Source organism: Dreissena polymorpha, chromosome 8, assembly GCF_020536995.1.
Source record: "Dreissena polymorpha isolate Duluth1 chromosome 8, UMN_Dpol_1.0, whole genome shotgun sequence".
NCBI classification, from domain to species: domain Eukaryota; kingdom Metazoa; phylum Mollusca; class Bivalvia; order Myida; family Dreissenidae; genus Dreissena; species Dreissena polymorpha.
In genome coordinates, this window is record NC_068362.1 from 52,911,660 (window position 1) to 52,932,326 (window position 20,667).

Consider the following 20,667-nt stretch of genomic DNA (forward strand, 5'->3'; position numbering starts at 1 on the left):
TTAGGACCCATTATACAACTTACCCCTGGCAGCTACTGTAACTTACTAGTAATTGTTCTCCATGTGCAGGTCTGTGGTCACATATCTAAGTCCCATGGACTCTCGCAGTTCAAACAGGACCTTGGCTGCCTCTACTATGTACCGTCGACTTAACTGAAAGCATGCACCAGTAGTAAAGGCAAATGATCAATCAAGATGACACTTTACATCGGTTTTTTGTTCAAAATCAGGGCCATTTTAGGGGCCCATTCCAATTGAAACAAGCAAATTAATTGAATTGATATCCCCCTCCAATATACTTCTGGACACAAACAGTTTTCTGGACAGATGGACAACGCTAGCGTGCATCATCCTCTTATCCATATATATACTCATGCCCAGTTTCAATAAAATCCGTCAAAGCAAATAGCAATTCCAAGATATGGCTCCGGACACACAAAAAAAGCATTTTTCAAGATACAAAGAGCCATAACTCTATTATTATCCAATGGTGTACAATGCCATTTGGCGTGCATCATCCTCTTATCCATATATATACTAATACCAAGTTTCAATGAAATCCCCCAAAGCACTTCCAAGATATGGCTCCGGACACAAAAAAACATTTTTTCAAGATCAAAAGAGCCATAACTCTGTTATTATCCAATGGTGTACAATGCCAAATATCAATTTGCTATCTTCAATATTGCAAAAGTTATGACCAAGGTTAAGTTTTTGGACAGACAGGCACATGACAGACAGACAGACAGACAGACAGACAGACAGACAGACAGACAGACAGACAGACAGACAGACAGACAGACAGGCCAAAAACAATATAACCCCGATCATTTGATCTGGGGGCATAAAAAGTATATATTTGATCAAAAGGCACTTAAATGCCTAATTGTAGATTTCCCTACCATTAAAAAAAATCTTTTAGTTTATCTCCCAACCAGCACTATATTTAAACCTTAAAAAATATCATATTAAAACAAGCCATGTGTTTTTATAAAAACACTATGTCCCCATATATATGACCTTTGACCTTGAAGGATGACCTTGACCATGACCTTTCACCACTCAAAATGTGCAGCTCTATGAGATACACATGCATGCCAAATATCAAGTTGCTGTCTTCAATATTGCAAAATGTATGGCAAATATTAAAGTTGGGGCAAACAAACAAACCAACAAACAATCCAACAGACAGGGCAAAAACAATATGTCCCCTACTATAATGGTGGGGGACATGAAAAAATTTCATTCTCAATTTTGAAGTATTTGTTACAATATATAATACCCAATTTCAGTCAAAGCGATGCAATTTTCACCAATCTAAAGGGACCCAGCCCCATTCCCAGAGGGTGGGAAAATCTCCTTACGCACATGTATTAAGCCCTGTTTCCCCAGAATGAGGCTCAATTGTTTTAGTCAGGTTAAATTACACCTCTTTAACCCTTTGCATGCTGGGATATTTGTCGTCTGCTAAAATGTCGTCTGCTGAATTTCTAAAATTAGCATTTTCTTCATTTTTTTTTCAAAGAAAACTATCAAAATAGCAAACAGTTTGGATCCTGATGAGACGCCACGTTCTGTGGCGTCTCATCTGGATCCAAACGGTTTGCAAAGGCCTTCAAAATTCGGTTCCCGCACTGAAAGGGTTAATATGTGGTTGTTAACATGAAACAACAACACTTTTGGCAATTTTAGATGCGTGAATACAATTTAACTAGCCATAGAAGCAAATGTTACAAGTATGAGGACATAGAAATGTTAGCTTGTAAAGCTTGACATCTTATTTCTGAAATGAATGTCTATGTTACATGGTTAAGAATTAAGTAGAGCAATAAAGGCTAATAAAGCAGTAAATTAATGTCAATAAAAATAATGCTTCATTTTATTAAATAACAAAAATACTTACATAGCTCATGGATTTTGTGAAAAAGTTTTCTGAAAAAGAAAAACCACAATGAGATTATTATTATGTAGAAATTCTCATATGAATTAAATAGCATAAAAAAAAGATAAATTTCATTTTAAATGTTATATTGAGCAGTCAGATAATTTTCAGATGTAGAAACATGTCATTAAAGCCACACACCTTATTTGGCATAGTAAATTTAAGTATAAATAAGAAACATATTTTATCTATGCCAATTAGAATATATCTGGTGGTATCAAGGTAGAAATCCGTCTTTTTTGCACTTTGAAACTTAAAAAAAATCGCGTTTGTCGAAATGGACGTATACATCTAGAAATCCTACTTTTGGTTTTAAAAGCGGTACTGTTTGAAAAATAATAAATTACTTCATACTAGGCTAAAGATTTAATTTTATCTATGCCAATTAGCATATATCTGGTGGTTACAAGGTAGAAATCCGTCTTTTTTGCACTTTAAAACTTAAAAATAATCGCGTTTGTCGAAATGAATGGACGTATACATCTAGAAATCCTACTTAAGGTTTTAAAAGCAGTACAGTCTGAAAAATAATAAATTACTTGCTAACTAGGCTAAAGATTTAATTTTAACTATGCCAATAAGAATATAACTGGTGGTTACAATGAAGAAATCCATCTTTTTTGCGCTTTAAAACTTTAAAATTATCACGTTTGTCGAAATGAATGGACGTATACGTCTAGAAATCTTACTTTAAGTTTTAAAAGCGGTACCGTTTGAAGAATAATAAATTACTTGCTAACTAGGCTATAGATTTAAAGACAATTTTGCACACTTTTAAATTGCATCTATGTATTGATTAACATGTATTTCATTTCAAAGTTTGAGGCAAGGTGTGTGGCTTTAACCCTTTCTGACTAAAAAGCAAAGTGAAAATGGCTATGTGCAAACAGCATATACCGTAATAACTCTATGTTTTCGGACACTTAAAAATAATTATAAAAAAAATGTGTCCAAAAACTTAGATACAAAAAATATTCACAAAATACAGGTGTCCGAAAACTTAGAGTCGAAAATTGAAGTGTCCGAAAATAGCGTCAATTGTATCAACGACTACCGGTAATAGCACGCGCTTGTAGAATACCATGCTGTATAGTATAAATTACAGTTATATATGTTTTCGCTGCATTTTAAATAATTTTAAATGCTTAATTTATTTGACAGAAAGTTACTACAAGGTTGTACTTTGACCAACGAGTTCAAAGATGAGCATGTGATGTACCGATACTTGCTAGTATGAACCTGTAATTAACGCAATAAAAAAGCAAACTATGAATTCTTTGTTTGTTCATTTCCGATAGTTGTTGTCTAATACCTTCCATTGTTCGTAAAACTTGCAATAATATGCATCAAACTTTGAAGCGTTTAGTATTTGTTACAGGTATTTTACTGAGAAGTGGTAGTACAATTGCGGTAGATAATTGAACTGTTATTTGGCACTACCCCTGGAAATTGCCTAACGCTTGTGCTATCAGGCGATACCATTGTTTAATACCGGTTTACAAGGTTATTTACACAATAACGCAAATGTAATGGTCTGTTGCCCTCAGACATTGCACCTGCCATGTTTTATGATGTTAATCTGGTTGTAAAACCCCATGATCGAAGTGTCATTAGATATCTAAAACAGGACCGAAATTTGGATAAATAGCGCTGTAAAATATACTGTCCAAAAACTTAGAGACATTAATTATGGACGACAACTTGTGTGGCCGAAAATTAAGAGTCACGAAAAATAATTATTTTTGCTAAAAAAAAGGGGTGTCCGAAAACTTAGAGTTTCCGAAAACATAGAGTAATTACGGTAACCAGAACAGCCTGCAAGTAACTCGCAGTCTGTTCAGGTTTTGTGCTGTTTGCTGCTCTTCAGTATCTAAGGGTTGAAAATGAAGCCTTTCAAACTTTCATTTAGTAAGAAAAGTATTTAATTTAATGTAACTTTCTAAGGGACTACAAATGCGTCAAAATACGTATCTAAGTGGTAAAGGGTTGAAGCATGAAGTAGATATGTCAATGATACCCACGGCTGCATGACACATGTTCAGACACAGACAAATATACCAGCCAGAAAAAGTTATTCATAACACCAAAAAAGTCAACATACTGCAGTTATATGAGCCTTGCTCTGTGGGTTTAATGCATGTCAATTGTCGTCCCAGATCAGCCTATGCGAGCAGCACAGGCTAATCAGGTACAAAACTTTCTGCTTTTATGATTTTTTCCTTTCAAAAAAGTCTCTTCTTAACAAAAGTCTAGTTTAGGCACAAAATGTTGTCCCTCATTTGCCTGTGTGGACTGTGCATGGTTCAAATGCAGGACAAATGGTCATAATTCTGCCAAATTTGTTGCAGTTGAAATTCCTTCCTTTAGGATTATCAACATAATCAGGTCATTAACACTTTGCCACTTAAATACCCATTGAGACACATTTGTAGTCCCTTAGAAAGTTAAATTTAATTAAAGACCTTTCTTACTAGATTCAAGTTTTAAAGACGAAACTCGCAGGCTGTTATGGTTTTATTTTGTTTGCACATAGCCATTTTCACTTTGCTTCTGAGTGGGAAAGGTTAAGCTGTTATTATGTGAGTTAAATCCACTCAGTAGTTTAAATGAGCCAATACAATTTTCAGAACTGTAGTCTTGAGAAGAAAACAACCATTCAAGCCTGTTAGTCGTGTTCTGAGAAAAATGGGCATAATGCATTGCGTAAAGTGTCGTCCCAAATTAGCCTGTGCAGTCCGCACAGGCTAATCAGGGACGACACTTTCCACCTTAATTGGATTTATAATAAGAGACTTCATTTAAACGAAAAATGTCATAAAAGTGGAAAGTGTCGTCTTTGATTAGCCTGTGCGGACTGATTAGCCTGTGCCGACTGCACAGGCTCATCTGGGACGATACTTTACGCACATGCATTATGCCCAGTTTTCTCAGAACACAACTCATTCAACCCTGTTATCACAGTACCAACCTCCTAGGTGGTCCATCACCACTTTCTCAGGGCTCTGTTTCTTAAGATACTCCACAATCTCCAGGATGTCTTTGGCAGGCTCGTGGTTCCTCTGTACTGAAACGAAGAAACCAAGCATGAGATTGTTAGTATTGTTGAATCCTTAACCAAAGAACTTATACCTCAGTGAATTGATAGTATAATTTGTCTCTTACTTTGTTTCCAAATTTAAAATATCAATATTTTGGGTAAAGTTGCACAAAGTAATCAGGATCACGCTTTCAGCTTTAATGGTATTTTACATTTAAAGGATGTTTCTTGTATACCAACATCCAGTTAGTCGAACAGTGTTGTCCCTGATAAGCCTGTGCTGACTGCACATGCATTAAGCACAGTTTTAGCCTGTGCTGACTGCACATGCATTAAGCCCAGCTTTCCTCCTACAAGGCTCAATGTGAGGGACCCCCATGTCCTACCTGTTGACCAGAATCCAGATTCCTTGTTCACAACTATCAGGGTGTCCAGCACAAGTGACCACGTCTCAAGTGAAGGCTCTGTAGCAGTATAACAGAAAATGAGTGCTGACAAAACATTGCTAGATCATGACTCACACAATCAAGAACACACGCAGAGATCTTTTTGTTCCTAATTGCGAAAAATACCAATACCGCCCATTGGGAAAAAAACATGATATTGGGAAAATTGGCGTCATGAAATCTTCAGATTGGGAATTATGTGTCCTTTTTATTGCTTTGTATTAATTGCACAAAACATTTCTAATACTCATTTCCATGCATTTTAGCTCGAAATGTTCAGTTTCAGTGCTTATTTTATTTTTTCACTTACAGATATTGCACTTTTGGAACAAAATTGACGATATTTTCCGTCATTTTGGGAATTTTTCACACAGCAATTGGGAATTATGTAGTCATTTCTCAAGTGGGTAGGTACCTATTACAGGTACTTTATAAAGAAGGAAAAGAATCGCTGACATGAAATACCAGATCACGACTGGCACATTCAAGTATACATAAATACTAAGGCTGCTATTATTATTTGAATAGTGTAAGACCTCTAAATGATAATAGGACAGATTTATCCTACAGCTATATGATATTGTTGAAAAAATCTTGAGGTCTCATGTTCACTTTTGCTTTGCACACCTAGTATGTGTATGTTTCCAACCATCAGGTAAATTTAAATACACTATGATGCTAAAGTAGTATTCTCAATTTTCAAGACAAAGAATATTTTGTCACAAAAGCCCATTAGAATACACACATAAAGTCTCTACAAACTTAGCCCCAATAACAATTGTTAAGCGTGGGGTGAGAAAGCAAGTATTCATGTGCTTTATAATGGAATAATGCGCAATGATTTGATAATGCTTGTTGAATTTATCACAGACCAAAATTTGCACAAAGTATTAACTAGTTCTATTGATTTTAGTCCTCATGGACTTCATGCCAGGAAATAAAGAGCAATTAGTCTCCAAACTTTATCCACGATTAATTTAAAAGGACTTAAGCAAGGAAAAAGAAGATTAAATGATTGTGACGATTGTATAGGTGAAATAGATCATGGGTATGAAGATTTTTGTTACATAAAAGCACTTTACAAAAACATATTCATTTAGTTAATCTTATATGATATAAATCAAATAGAGAACTCTGATAGAAATAAAGAAGAAAGTCAGAAAGAAAGAAAACCAAATGGGGTATCAAACTCTTCACTTAAGGGCCATTCAAAGTTATGACAGTAAACAATGTTTTCATGCTTGGTAATAAACAAGAGATGTGTTCTTCAGAAACACAATGCCCCCTATTGCGCCGCTAAGAAAAAAAAATATAAAATATTTTTTTTACCTTTGACCTTGAAGGATGACCTTGACCTTGAACTTCCACCACTCAAAATGTGCAGCTTCATGAGATACACATGCATGCCAAATATCAAGTTTCTATCTTCAATAATGCAAAAATTATGGCCAACGTTAGTTTTTTTTTGGACGGACGGACAGACTGACATACACACATACTGACATACTGACGGACAGTTCAACTGCTATATGCCACCCTACCGGGGGCATAAAAATGTGCAATATAGAATATTCACAATTATGACGTCAAAATGTGGACAAAAAACAAAACATTCTCAATTTGATAAAACGAATTTAGTCTCATAATTCATGAACTATTTCATAATGATATAGAGCCAGTTGTATCTGTTGTTATTTACTATTATCGTTTTTGTGCAATTCATTTCTTCAAGAAGTTGCCTCTTGGAGGGTCGTTTTAAATGACAAAGTCACTTGAACTAATTGTTATCTTGTTTTACAACATAGTCCAGGACATCTCACGGTTCCCTTACCTATATCCAACTCCCTCATCTCAGCTAGGACCTGGCGTACGTTAGCCACAACCTTGTTACCAAGGTAACCGTCCTTTGGCATCAGGCACTTCAGAAACCGTAGCATGCCATGGAACGTCTCAAGGTCGGGCCGCACACCCGCTGCTGTCATCTTCTTCAGAACATTCTGGAAATATCATAAATCTTGAAATAGGTTTGAGTCATGCTCTGTGAAAAGGGGGTTTAATGCATGAGAGTAGTGTTTTCTCAGAATAGCCTGTGGAGACCGCACAGGCTGATCAGGGATGACACTTTCTGCTTTTATGGTATTTTTTGTTTACAGAAAGTCTCATCTTAGCCAAAATCCAGTTAAGGCGGAAAGATTAGTCCCAGATAAGCCTGTTCTGATGTGATTACACGTTCCAACATTATGCAGTTGTAAGAAAAATAGTTTTGACCAAGTCAACATCGTTTTTCTGATAAAAAATGCGACGCAAACAGGTCAATATTGTAATTCATCACAGCTCTTGTCAAATATTTACTCTTTTATAAATTGTTCATATAGTGTTCCTAAGTAACACAAAATCGCTTATTTATGATTATGTTCCATACTACATTGTCTGTTGACATTTTTTCACAAACAAGTTACTCCTCTCTGAAATGTCAGTTTTAAGGCTATTTATAGATATGAAATCTTGAAATTGGAATAGCCAATCAGAATACAAGGCTCAACAAGAAAACATTTTCAAGATGGCAGTTTGACGCTATCAAGAAAATCGATTATTTATTATTATTACTGATGATAAACTTTTGGAAAAAAGTATATATATAAAGAACAGAGGTTAATAATTATGTTTATAATGATTCATAGTCATAAATTTATAAAATATTTGTGATGTAACCACTTTATGAAAATTACCCACGACTCAACCAACATATAGCATATACAGTTTCTTTTATTTTGACCTTGTCCCTACCTTGACTTCGTCAAATGACCTGTTGGTAGAGGCCTCCCTACCCATCTGGTTGAGGAGGTCATTGAACGTCCCAAGGTCAGCTGAAACAAGCATAATATGAGTAGCATTCTGAGAAAACTGGGCTTAATGCATGTGCATAAAGTGTTGTCCCAGATTAGCCTGTGCAGTCTGCACAGGCTAATCAGGGACAACATTTTCCGCCTAAATTGGATTTTTGTGTAGAAGAGACTTCCTTTAAACGAAAAATACCATAAAAGCGGAAAGTGTCGTTCCTGATTAGCCTGTGCGGACTGCACAGGCTAATCTGGGATGACACAACGCACATGCATTATGACCAGTTTTATGAGAACAAGACGGGTAAATGGGCAAAAGAAGATTCCTTCACATATACACTTCATGTCCATGACATATTTAATGCTAAATGGCTTTAGAAATGCAGAAGCAGTTTAATCCAAATTTCATGCAGACTGACCAACCAACAAAAAACCTGACGGACAGAGTTACACCCATAACTCCCCTATCAAACTTTATATGTTATTGGGGATATATTCATAGTTGTTTCAAATGGCTTGGTTTGTAGAGATATTATAAATAAGCTGTGTTGTGAAAAAATGGGGACAACAGCCAGGTCGCACAATCTGCTTATAAGCTACTGTGGCTGCTATTAAGTCTGCAACCTTGTACCTAGGTGAGCTAAAAACAAATACTCATGAAAATACGAATTTCAGTCACTCAAGAATCAAATTAGTTAATCTTCCAAAACACACATAAATCCTCTATAACAGTGTTTTTTTCTCACCACTTTGGGAAAAGGGCCAGGTCCTTATGGATTGGGAAATATCTTTTTACTAATATTGCGCTATTGTTGATTTTATAATTACAAATACTTTAAAATTGATAATAAAAGTGTTTTCAATATTATATTTACTAAGGTTCAACTTATAGAGTTTGATTTGGAGATAATTGACAGGTTGAGACTTATTTAAAAAAAAAAATTGGGGGAAATTTCAAAGGGGAAGTATAGGTCCCATTTGGGAAAAATATATACTTTTTTCCATTGGGAATGGGTCCACCTTCCAGACCCAAATTTTAATGAAAAAAACACACACTATATAACCTACAAACCAACACCACTGGTAGTTAGTTAAGATCACATGGTCTTGTGCATCTGATGAACACCAGGCATTTTTTATATCACATCACAGATTCATACTAAATTATTTTACAACTACAAAAATAAGTTAAAACAAGCAAACTTACCTGTGAATTCCTCAACCTCCATTTCTTCAAACAATGTCCAGCATCTAGAATCTCCTGCCTAGGTAATGGAAAACAAGCCTTGGTACAAATAAAAAAGCATTTAGAAACGTGACAAAAACTCAAAATAATGTTTGCCACCAAGAGAAGGATTAACCATATTATACATGAAAATTTAAAAATTATTTTCGTAAGCACAAAAAGCCAAAGAAAGTCATTAAAGGTATAACAGTTATTACCATATTTTCATTGAAATTAAATAATCCTTTGCATATTTCATGAGAAATTAAGTTCATTCCAAACTACAGAAGATGGCAAACCTGTGCAAGACCTCGTATGATCCAGTTGTATGTATCGGCTGTTCTTGTCTCTATCCCTTCAAATACCTCCATTGCTTTATCCATGTGTCTGAAATGTGGTTGATATTACATAATATTGCATAAAACAAGTTTTATAATAATCTGATTTATTCTTTCTCTAGTTCACATTTATATTACAACTTCCTATACAAAAATAAACAAAACATGAACAAGAGTTTAATTGGCATAAACATTGCCTGGTAATAAAGTATTTTTGGAGGTAAACATCGGACAAGGTATCAATTGTTCTTTGACTATAAATTGTGACATTGAACTTCAAACTAGGTACCTGGTTTTTGTGTGAGCCACTCTATTGTCGTAAGCATGCAACTGCAAGGTCATTTAAATATCGTAGTTTTGCTCATTTCTTATTTGATCTTGACCAGATTTTTTGCTAACAACACTCTATGAAAAAAATGTCTGTCACTGATGAGAAAATGTTTAACAATTAACTAATGCTAGAAAAGCTCTCAGAACGAATTGTTAAGTGTCAAATTTTTTTTTTTGACCTTTGACCTCAAACTGTGAAATTGGACATAGGTGCTTGTTTTCAATGTGTAAGACGCTCAATTCTACAATTCTTGTCACTTCTACCAAATTAGTTGGAAATCCATTCATGCTTGACTAATTACTGAACTGGACAAAGTGTTGCAATACCCAGTGTTTGTTTGACCATTTTGGGAAACAGGGCCAGGTCCCTTTAGATTGGGAACAACCGCAGCGTTTTGACTACAATTGGGAAATTCGTGTTGTTGTTGCTTTGCTTATAAATGCTTGGAAATTGAAAATTAAAGTGTTTTCATGAATATATTAAAGAAGGTTCAACTTATAGGGCTTGATGGGAGAGCAATTAAATGTTCAGATCTAAAAAAATAAAAATAATAAAAGATTGCTTTTTTGGAAACCTTCAATTGGGAATTTCTAGGTTCCATTTGGGAAAAATATATGGGTTTTTTAATTGGAAATGGGGCCGAATACCGCTGCCTATTTTACATGAAAACAACAACACTGTTACCTTGACCTTACAACTAGGGACAAAGGGATTATGTGTCTTACATGAAACAGAACAATGCTGCTCAATTCAACCAAGTTGAAAATCCATCTATCCCAGACAAAAGATATGCTCCAGACATAGTGTCAAGAATTAATTTCTAAAATTAAAACTTCAACCTTTTATTGTCATCTTCACTTTGAACCTAGTTGCAAGGTTCTTGCATTTGAAACTCCATCTCATCACTATTAGCCCTTCCATCCCATGGTTTGAAAAATCTATCCATGCATCAGGAAGTGACGCTTCAGAAAAATTGTAAGAGGTGGAAGTTTTTTATTTTACCATGGACCTTGAATCGTAACCTTGACCTTTGACCTAGAGGGCTGGCACAACACTCTATTTACTCATGAGTATCACTTATGACATGCTATTTGAAAATCTATTCTGTTGGATAGAGATCTGCCCCTTATAAAGTCTGCCCACCTGCAAGTGTATTCCCATAATAATGATGTTGTTGTTTTCAAAAAGGCATCTACAAATGAATGGATTCATAGCCTTGAAAAAGTCTTTGCAAAGACTAGGAGATTTAAAACTTGCAGAATCTCACACTTTGCCAAGAATAAATCAAAATACACGATCAAAGTAAACAGAAACTCTCAACTCTTTCCCCCATAAAAAGCAATGTGAAAATGGCTTTTGCAACCAGCATAAAACAAGAACAGCCTGTGAGAAACTCGCAGGCTGTTCAGGTTGTATGCTGTTTCCCGCTCATCAGTAGCTAAGGGTTGGAAATGAAGCCTGTAAAACTTGAATTAACTATGAAAGGTATCTAATTAAATGCAACTTTCTAAGGGACTACAAATGCGTCAAAATATGTATCTATGTGGTAAAGGGTTTCAAAAACATGTGCACATGGCTTTGTGTTTTCCCCACACATACTTCCTGGTTGTTCTGTTGTCTGGCTGAGCCAACCTCTCCTCGGGGAAGATGTCATGTACAGGGTCCTGACACTGGTATGCACAGAGTAGCTCAAGTAGACGCATCCTCCCTTCCTGTGATAACTTCAGGCCTGTGAAGATGTGGAGAGTAGTCAGGTGGTAAAGAGGAATTGCATAACTCTTTCAGTGCGGGAACCAAATTTTGAAGGCCTGTGCAAACAGTTTGGATCCAGATGAGACGCCACAAAACGTGGCATCTCATCAGGATCCAAAATGTTTGCTATTCTGATAGTATTCTTTGAAAAAAATCGAAGAAAATGCTAATTTTAGAAATTTAGCAGACAACATTTTAGCAGACGACAAATTTCCCAGCATGCAAAGGGTTAAATTGAGCCTTTTTCTATGAAAACTGAGCTTTTATGAAATTATTTGTTTAACCCATACAACTTAGATACGTTTTTTTTTCACACATTTGTAGTCACTAAGAAATTTAATTAGTTAGATTAAATACAAGACCTTTCTTACAAGATTTAAGTTTTTAAGGCTTTATCTCCAAACCTTAGATACTGATGAGCAGCAAACGTCATAAAACCTGAATAGACTGTGAGTTATTCGCAGGATGTTCTGGTTTTATGCTGTTTGCAAATAGCCATTTTCATTTTGCCTCTGAGTGGGAAAGGGTTAAAGATGGTTTTTTCCTAAACAAAAATCCAATATACCGACTGTGTATTCCTTGATGCACATGCATTAAACCTTTCCCACTCAGAGGTAAAGTAAAAATGGCTTTTGCAAACTTAATAAAACCAGAACAGCCTGTGAGTAACTCGCAGCGTGTTCAAGTGTTATGTAGTTGGCTGCTAATTATTATCTTAGGTTTGGAAATGAAGACTTAAACACTTGAATGTAGAAAGAAAGTATTAAATTAAATTTAACTTTCTAAGGGACTACAAATGCGTCAAAACATGTATCTAAGTGGTAAATGGTTAAATATGTATCTGCGTAACAAAGGGTTAAGCCTAGATTTCCATGATTAAGACTCATTTTATGACTATTTAAAGCTTCTGTAGCGAATTTAAGAAGCTTAAGAGCTCTGTGAGACAAAACCTTTCAATTTATTATGAAGATAGTTATAACATTATTATTTTAATTTTATTTGTAATGACAGGTACACATTTATTGACACAAACAATGAAGCATCCAAGCATTTGGAACAAGAAACTGTCAGCGACGGGTGATGCTCCCCAAAGTTTTTTTTGTCACAATATTACACTATATATTCAAATAAAAGGAAACGTCTTGAGGGGCAACTTTGGACAAAATAATACGATGGATGGTTTAGCAACTTAAAAATTTCAAGGTCCATAACTCTCTAAATAAATCATCTAACCAGAACCCACTAATAACATGCTCATCTCCTCAAGGTAGTTAAGCTTCCCATAAAGCTTCATTGTATTCCAGTTATTAGTTGCTGAGAAATAGCCCGGACAAGAATTGCACTATATGTACAGTTAATGGAAAATTTCAAAGGGCCATAACTCTGTGAAAAATCATCCGACCAGAACCGGCTGATAATATGCACATCTCCTCTTGGTAGTGAAGCTTCATATAAAGTTTAATTGAATTCTGGTCATTAATTGCTGAGAAATAGCCTGGACAAAAATTGTGAAAAGACGGACGGACACACGCACGGACAGACTAAGCTGCGACTATATGCTCCCCCCAAAAGTTTGGGGGAGCATAATAAAATCACAGGTTATTTATTCACAACAACTAAACAACGGATTCTTACTCTTTTCTTTATATCATACAAGTATCTTCAAACCAGACTGCGCTATTGCCGAAGCTGATATACAAAACTTGCCGCATATTGCATAAGACCCATATTTGCATGATGTGGCTTGTATACTACCTTGTTCGCTCATTCTGTCATACACCTCAACTGCATGGCTGACTGCCCGGCGGTCCACACGCTCCATCAGGGCCTTCTCTCCCACATCATTGACATTGTAGCCCTGGGCCCGGGGCTGGAACCCCTGTGATGGAAACATGCAAGGTGTCTGCATTAACTCTTTTTGCTAGTTTGTTTTACCTGTTACCACTTAGGTACTTATTTTCAACCATTAGTAGTCCTATAGAAAGTTGCATTTAATCAAAAACCTTTCTTATTAAATTTAAGTTTGAAAGGCTTCATTTCCAACCCTTTGTTACTGATGAGCAGAAAACCATAACAGGTTTTATGCTGGTTGCAGAGCCATTTTCCCTTTGCTTTTATGGAGGAAAGGGTTAATTCTTTTTGGCTAATTGTATCAATGATATTATGTAACTAGAAGTCATAATGATTCAGCATAAAACTATTGTGCTTGGTAATGATCTAGAGTTAAATAGTAGTGAGCAGAGTCCTGCTCTTCTTTGCATCCCCTCCTACCATACTACGCCTCTGGAATGGTTAACACAACTAAGTGTACCATCCCCCTCCTACCTTTCTGGAATGCTTATTACACCTAAGTGTTGCATCCCCCTCCTACCTTTCTGGAATGGTTAACACAACTAAGTGTTGCATCTGCCTCCTACCCCTCTGGAATAGTTAACACAACTAAGTGTTGCATCCCCCTCTTACCCCTCTGGAATGGTTAACACAACTAAGTGTTGCATCCCCCTCCAACCCCTCTGGAATGGTTAACACAACCCAGTGCTGCATCCCCCTCTAACCCCTCTGGAATGGTTAACACAACCATGTGTTCACATGCATCCCCTTCCTACCCCTCTTGAACGGTTAACACAACTAAGTGCTGCATCCCCCTCTAACCCCTCTGGAATGGTTAACACAACTAAGTGTTGCATCCCCTTCATAACCCTCTGGAATGGTAAACACAACCATGTGTTCACATGCATCCCCCTCCTACCCCTCTGGAACGGTTTAATAACACAACTAAGTGTTCGTATCAGTTGAACTTAAAAATATATTTATAAATATTCAATCGTAAATGACGATGTAGCGCGAGCCGCTGACTACCTGAGACCGCCACCGAGCACTATGTGCGCGGCCTCACAATGCCGATGTTCCTTCCGAAACTCTCGGAAGGCCAATTACAAAATAACAATGTAATTATAATTTTCCTTAGGCTACCTGCCTTCTGATTATGAACTTAAAATAATCGAGTCGATTAAGATATATACAATGCGACCAAAGAGGGGACTGATGCCTTCAACGAATCCTCCGGCTTCCGTGAAGCTACTGGTTACCGCCTCCGTGAGGCTACTGGCTTCCGCGAAGACACTGGCTCACGTCACCCCAAGGCATGAGGTGAAGCTTCCGTCACTGCCTTGTACGATGTCCGTATACTCCAACACTCTGAAAACCCTCTACAAGGAACAGGAACTCTGCAGCCCGGGCAGCACCGTTTAAAGCTTGCAGCCAACGTAATTACCCAACTGCTCCAGAATACTGTTCTTTAAGAGTAACGTCCCTTTTCTTCAGATGTTGATCCGCTCGCATACACCGGAGAACTGCCCAACTTGTCTATTTGGTAGCCTTTATATACTGGAGAACAGAGCGCCACCTAGCCAACGGCAAGGCACGATCCGGAAACTACCGATGTTTCCGAATTTCCTCCGCACTCTACGGAGATTACCGATCAGCATTTCTCCTTCACTTACACAGAAACTAGCCGAATATATACGCAGGAGTTTACTAAAAACATTCCTTAAATATCAAACACTCTTTAAATGCTTAATACATTATTTTTAGCTATACAATTAACTAACTTTATGAAAAACAAGTTACAATTTCATATTGTTTACCTGGCAAATTTAAAACTAAGGGAGGTTATTATACTGTAGTAGTGAAGACACGTAAAGCATCTATTTCGACCACGAATCCTTTCGTCATAACGACAATGCTTAAACAAGAGCACCGCCTTGCGGGTGCAGACCTCTCATCTATTTTCTTTTTAAAGGTGAAGGGACTCTCATTTTCAATCACAAAGGAGGGAGGGGTGGAGTGAAGAGGGGTGTATAGTGTGGGGTTGTGGACATTTATTACATTATCTTCCAAAAAAGCGAAAAAAAAAAAAAAAAAAAAAAAAAAATCGGGGGCGGGGGTGGGGGGGGGGCGATGGGGGGGGCGATGGGGGGGCGATGGGGGGGGGTATTTTTTGGGTGCGATGGTTGGACGGTATTTCAAACATAACCGTTTTTACAAAAAAAAGGGCACGGGGGATGGTTTGGGTGGAGTCTATTGTAGTATATCAGGTAAGAGTAGTTTCGTCAAAGTATCAATCAAATCTAATCATAAATAAAGAAGTTATGGCAATTTTAGCAAAATTTAATAATTTGACCTTGAGAGTCAAGGTCATTCAAAGGTCAAGGTAAAATTCAACTTGCCAGGTACAGTAACCTCATGATAGCATGAAAGTATTTGAAGTTTGAAAGCAATAGCCTTGATACTTAAGAAGTAAAGTGGATCGAAACACAAAATGTAACCATATATTAAAAGTTACGAAGTCAAAAAAGGGCCATAATTCCGTAACAATGACAACCAGAGTTATGCAACTTGTCCTTTTACTGTACCCTTATGATAGTTTGTGAGTGTTCCAAGTATGAAAGCAATATCTATGATACTTTAGTGGTAAAGTGGACCAAAACATAAATCTTAACCAAATTTTCAATTTTCTAAGTATAAAGGGCCCATAATTCCGTCCAAATGCCAGTCAGAGTTACATAACTTTGCCTGTACGGTCCCCTTATGATAGTTCATAAGTGTTGCAAGTATGAAAGCAATAGCTTTGATACTGTAGGAATAAAGTGGACCTAAACACAAAACTTAATCAAATTTTCAATTTTCTAAGTATAAAAAGGGCACATAATTCTGTCAAAATGCCAGTCAGAGTTACATAACTTTGCCTGCACAGTCCCCTTATGATAGTTAGTAAGTGTTGCAAGTATGAAAGCAATAGCTTTGATGCTTAAGGAATAAAATGGACCTAAACACAAAACTTAACCAAAATTTTCAATTTTCTAAGTATAAAAAGGGCACATAATTCTGTCAAAATGCACGCCAGAGTTATCTAACTTTGCCTGCCCAGTCCCCTCATAATAGTAAGTAAGTGTACCAAGTTTGAATGCAATAGCATTGATACTTACTGAGAAAAGTGGACCTAAACGCAAAACTTAACCAAAATTTTCAATTTTCTAAGTATAAAAAGGGCACATAATTCTGTCAAAATGCACGCCAGAGTTATCTAACTTTGCCTGCCCAGTCCCCTCATGATAGTAAGTAAGTGTACCAAGTTTGAATGCAATAGCATTGATACTTTCTGAGAAAAGTGGACCTAAACGCAAAACTTAACCGGACGCCGACGCCGACGCCAAGGTGATGACAATAGCTCATCATTTTTTTTCAAAAAATAGATGAGCTAATAAAAATACCTCAATTGCAAGTCCTAGACTAAGAAATTTGTTGGATTTAGCTATTAACAAGCAAATTTGTTGAATTGATATCCCCCGCCAAATAAAGTTTGTCTATGGATGGGTGCAAATCCCTTTATATTTGGTATAATCCTAAAAATATATTTAAATGTAGGGTAATCCTTTTTATGCATTGCAATTCTCCTCATTTATATCTATACACCCATGCAGTTTTATACTGAAATTTTGTAGCCTGATTTATGCCCTGAAAATTTGCACAATACAAAAACAACAAAGGACAATAACTCTTATTTAAAAAAGTGAAGGGCTATGGTTCATGTGCATGGCACTTCTCCTTATTGATATCAATACACCCATGAAGTTTCATTTTGAAGTCTTGTACGCCCCGGTATCTGAGATGTTGCCCTTGAAAGTTAGATCACACAAACAAGAGTTCCGCGGTCTGAGACATATACCCCCTAAAACAGGGCTTTGAACTAGTTACCCTGATTTCAATAGGGGTCATCTACTGTCCAAGGCCAACGCACATGTGAAGTATCAAGCCAATCGGTCAATTCGTTGACGAGTTATTGATCGGAAACAATATTCACACTTATTGTGACCATGACCTTGACCTTTGACCCAGAAACCCCAATATCAATAGGGGTCATCTACTGTCCAAGGCCAATGCACATGGGAAGCATTAAGCCAATCCGTCAATTGGTTGACGAGTTATTGATCAGAAACAATTTTCACAATAATTGTGACATTGATCTTAACCTTTGAGCTAATGACCCCAATTTCAACATGGGTCATCTACTGTCCCAGGCCAATGCACATATGAAGTATCAAGCCAATCAGACAATTGGATGACAAGTTATTGATAAGAAACGATTTTCACACGTATTGTGACAGTGATCTTAACCTTTGACCTAGTGACCCAGGGGTCATCTACTGTCCAAGGCCAATGCACATAAGATGTATCAAGCCAATCGGTCAATTCTTGACGATATACTTATCAGAAATGATTTTAATAATTATTGTGACAGTGACCTTGACCTTTGACCTTATGACCCCAATTTCTATAAGGTTTATCTATTGCCCAAGGCCAATGCACATATGAAGTATCAAGCCAATCGGTCAACTTGTTGACGAGTTTTTGATCGGAAACCAACTGGTCTACAGACAGACAGACCGACCGACCGACATCCAGCAAACCAATATACCCCCTCTTCTTCAAAGGGGGACATAAAAAAGGGGCAATAACTCTTATTTAACAAAGTGTAGGGTCATGGTTCATGTGCATGGCACTTCTCCTGATTGATATCTATACACCATGAAGTTTCATGCTGATATCTTACATAGTTTCTGAGATAAAGATGAAAAGTTTTGTGACAGACACATGGACGGACTGACAGACAGATGAACAAAGCCAAATCTATATCCCTTCGCATTTAGTGGGGGATAATTAGAAAATGTCAATAGATATCTCCAGCTTTCCAGCTGACCCTTTTTAAATCAGCACTCTGAACCTTTTGTGGTTCTAGATCTTCCCCTTTGTTTAGCAGATAAAACAGTTTCCCACTCAACCCTTCTATTTAGAAGAAATAGATACATTTATTTTGTAATACAATAAGTTTAACACTTTTGTTACTAGTTCAATTGAATTATTCATCTTAATGTTCTTATATATTGTTTCAGCGTGTAAATATTGGTGCCATTCTGTTAACATGAACAAATAAAACACAACTGATATTGACACTCTATTATGAAGAGTATACAATGGCATTAATAATTAATCACAATATTTGTCAAGTGAAAATTTACAAGTTCAACAAAAGTAAGAACTAATATCATCCAAGAATATTTATGATATAGTATGATCAAGGCATACCCTATCATTTGACAGACTATCCAATGGCTAAAATAAAACAAGGGCTGTTTGATAAACATGCATGCCCCCCATATGGACTGTCAGTTGTAGTGGCAGCAATTGTGTGAATACGTTTTTTGGCTTTGTCATGATCAATTTCCTATGAAGTTTCATGATCCTAGGCGTAAGCATTCTTGAGTTATCATCCGGAAACCATTTTACTGTGTCAAGTCACCGTGACCTTGACCTTTGACCTAGTGACCTGAAGGTCAATAGGGGTCATCTGCGAGTCATGATCAATGTACCTATGAAGTTTCATGATCCTAGGCATAAGCTTTCTTGAGTTATCATCCGGAAACCATTTTACTATGTCGGGTCACCGTGACCTTGACCTTTGACCTAGTGACCTGAAAATCAATAGGGGTCATTTGCGAGTCATGATCAATGTACCTATGAAGTTTCATGATCCTAGGCCTAAGCATTCTTGAGTTATCATCCGGAAACCATTTTACTATTTCTGGTCACCGTGACCTTTGACCTAGTGACCTCAAAATCAATAGGGTCATCTGCGAGTCATGATCAATGTACCTATGAAGTTTCATGATCCTAGGCCTAAGCGTTCTTGAGTTATTATCCAGAAACCATCTGGTTTACGGACATACAGACGGACATACGGACAGACCGACATGTGCAAAACAATAAACCGCCTCTTCTTCGAAGGGGGCATAAAAATTGGCAAAATAATGTTCATCTGGCTACATTTAGTTACTTACAAAACCACATAAATATTTAAAATTGTAATAATTCTGAAATAAGTTAAATAAAGTTAAGAATCATTTACAAAGCTGGAGGGCCCTTTATATAATACAAACTCAACAATCACAACGGATGGATTGGGACATACGGGTATATGTGGGCGGGCATCGTTGTGGCCAAACAAGTCACTGTGTTTGTTGACGAAGTACTGCGCTGCTCTTTTCCCAGACGCCTTCGCCATCAAGCAGACCTCCTGGAAGGAACAAAAACATCACATTGCAGAGCTCCAGATAAGGGGTCGTATTTTCGTAATTACGAATAATTTTCAAATCCGTTACGTATTTATTTTAAAATCTTGTCGTACCTTTACGAATTACAAAATCAAGTTACGAATATTTTTTTTACATCGGTTCATATCGATTTTTATTAAGTTCTTTTCGCGCATTAAAGATCTTTTCTGTGCTTATATAAAATGGTTATCAGGTTTGTTTAACAAAGCGCATTTTTTCCAATAAAGCGGCTTGTACAGTCTATCTGTCAAATAACAATGGTGGCGCCCAGAGTGTCCTAAAAAAACTGCAAAGCGTGCAAAAACAAGCTTTTAACATATTGTACGCAAAGTGAGCCGAAGTTGAATGTTAAGAAAGACATTATAGAAAAGATCTTATACGATGTTGTATGTTCAGTTGCCGAAACAGTCGGAAAAGCTAAAAAAAAACGCGACACGACGGGTCCAAACTTTAACAAAAAAACATTGAACAAGTGGAAGGGACAATTCCCATGGCCAATCGTTGAAAATATTGAAGGGGAGACCCGATTTAATTGTGAAATATGTAAAAATTCATCGAAGGCATGCAATCTAAGCACAGTTTGGG

At 36.7% G+C, this 20,667-nt stretch overlaps 1 protein-coding gene across 1 annotated transcript in view; it reads right to left on the reverse strand.

The window, feature by feature from the left end:
• The window catches only part of LOC127842842 (pentatricopeptide repeat domain-containing protein 3, mitochondrial-like), a 54,079-nt gene extending 34,037 nt beyond the window's left edge, over nucleotides 1-20,042 (reverse strand). The window contains exons 1-11 of the mRNA XM_052372605.1: nucleotides 19,941-20,042; nucleotides 13,667-13,790; nucleotides 11,759-11,888; nucleotides 9,790-9,877; nucleotides 9,473-9,530; nucleotides 8,213-8,292; nucleotides 7,257-7,422; nucleotides 5,366-5,443; nucleotides 4,911-5,006; nucleotides 1,904-1,932; nucleotides 47-153 (exon numbers count right to left, since the gene is read on the reverse strand). Of these exons, the coding sequence (XP_052228565.1) occupies nucleotides 47-153; nucleotides 1,904-1,932; nucleotides 4,911-5,006; nucleotides 5,366-5,443; nucleotides 7,257-7,422; nucleotides 8,213-8,292; nucleotides 9,473-9,530; nucleotides 9,790-9,877; nucleotides 11,759-11,888; nucleotides 13,667-13,790; nucleotides 19,941-20,033 (1,049 nt within the window). The 5' untranslated portion in view covers nucleotides 20,034-20,042. The remainder of the gene's footprint in view (nucleotides 1-46; nucleotides 154-1,903; nucleotides 1,933-4,910; nucleotides 5,007-5,365; nucleotides 5,444-7,256; nucleotides 7,423-8,212; nucleotides 8,293-9,472; nucleotides 9,531-9,789; nucleotides 9,878-11,758; nucleotides 11,889-13,666; nucleotides 13,791-19,940) is intronic.
• Between the last annotated feature and the right edge of the window lie 625 nt (nucleotides 20,043-20,667).